This window comes from Sinocyclocheilus rhinocerous, unplaced genomic scaffold (genome assembly GCF_001515625.1).
Source record: "Sinocyclocheilus rhinocerous isolate Xijiao unplaced genomic scaffold, SAMN03320098_v1.1 scaffold59, whole genome shotgun sequence".
Lineage (NCBI taxonomy): Eukaryota > Metazoa > Chordata > Actinopteri > Cypriniformes > Cyprinidae > Sinocyclocheilus > Sinocyclocheilus rhinocerous.
Window position 1 is genome coordinate 143831 of NW_015654075.1, and position 1389 is coordinate 145219.

The 1389-nt window shown below is 53.2% G+C and overlaps 1 protein-coding gene across 1 annotated transcript; it reads left to right on the top strand.

Annotated features, from left to right (window-relative positions):
- The first annotated feature begins 189 nt into the window (after positions 1 to 189).
- LOC107716885 (RNA-directed DNA polymerase homolog) lies at positions 190 to 810 on the top strand. The gene has a single exon (XM_016523491.1). The coding sequence runs from the start codon at positions 190 to 192 to the stop codon at positions 808 to 810; it is 621 nt and encodes a 206-aa protein (XP_016378977.1).
- The last annotated feature ends 579 nt before the right edge of the window (positions 811 to 1389 follow it).

Sequence of the window (1389 nt, forward strand, 5' to 3'; positions counted from 1 at the left end):
CCCTGCACTCCGAGGCCCTCACACTCTGCTCCACCTCCATCGAAAGCCCGGTCGAGAAACAGTCAGTCGACATTCCAGCCTGCTATGCCCCCTTCAGTGAAGTATTCTGCCCGAAGAAGGCCTCCCAGTTACCTCCGCACCGGCCATGGGACTGTGCCATTGATCTGATTCCGGGTGAGCCAGTGCCCCATGGACGAATTTATCCCTTGTCACTCCCTGAACAGAAGGCCATGGAGGATTAATATCGAAGAGGCTTTACAGCAAGGTTACATCCGCCCTTCTACGTCCCCTGCTGCTTCCAGCTTCTTCTTCGTGGCCAAGAAGGACGGGGGTTTGAGGCCCTGCATCGACTACCGGACACTCAATAAGAGCACCGTGAAGTTTCGCTACCCACTTCCCCTCGTTCCAGCGGCTTTGGAACACCTCCGCGGAGCCACCGTCTTCACCAAGTTGGACCTCCGCAGCGCGTATAACCTCATCCGTATACGTGAGGGGGACGAGTGGAAGACCGCCTTCGTGACTCCTACTGGGCACTATGAATATCTTGTCATGCCGTATGGACTGGTAAACGCCCCCTCCTTATTCCAGGATTTTATGCACAAGGTACTCCGGGAGTATCTGCACAGGTTCGTCCTCGTCTACATAGATGACATTCTAATTTACTTCCGGAGCATGGCCGAACATCGCCACCACGTTGTGGAGGTCCTAGAGCGCCTGAGAGAGTTCCATCTGTTCCTCAAAGCCGAGAAGTGTTCCTTCCATCAGTCCTCGGTTCTACCATTACAGCTCCATAACCAGTCCACTCACTAATATGCTCCAAAATAAGCCCAAATCTCTGTCCTGGTCACCAGCCGCCACGGAGGCCTTTGAAGTCCTTAAGAAAGCCTTCACTTCTGCCTCGCTCCTCATCCATCCAGACCCTAATAAACTGTTTGTGGTTGAGGTTGACGCTTCCACTACAGGAGTCGGAGGCGTACTTTCTCAGCAGCAGGGGACACCAGCCAAACTCCATCCATGTGCCTTCTTCTCACGCAAACTCAACCCGGCGGAGAGGAATTATGACATCGGCAACAGGGAGCTCCTGGCTATCAAGCTAGCCCTAGAGGAATGGAGGCATTGGTTGGAGGGAGCACACCACCCATTCAGCGTCCTCACTGACCATAAATACTTGCAATACTTACGAGACGCCAAGAGACTCAATCCTCGCCAGGCAAGATGGGCCCTCATCTTCACTAGGTTTAATTTCACCATTTCCTATCGTCCTGGCCCCAAGAATGTGAAAGCAGATGCCCTCTCTCGCCTACATGCTCCTGAAGAGGTCAGTGAGGAACCAGAATCCATTATCCCCAAGGAAATCTTCGTAAGCCCCATCCAATGGAAGGATAACCC

What these genes read in the sequence shown, in the direction of transcription:
- LOC107716885 (XM_016523491.1), top strand. Translation starts at nt 190, where the DNA reads ATGGACGAATTTATCCCTTGTCACTCCCTGAACAGAAGGCCATGGAGG.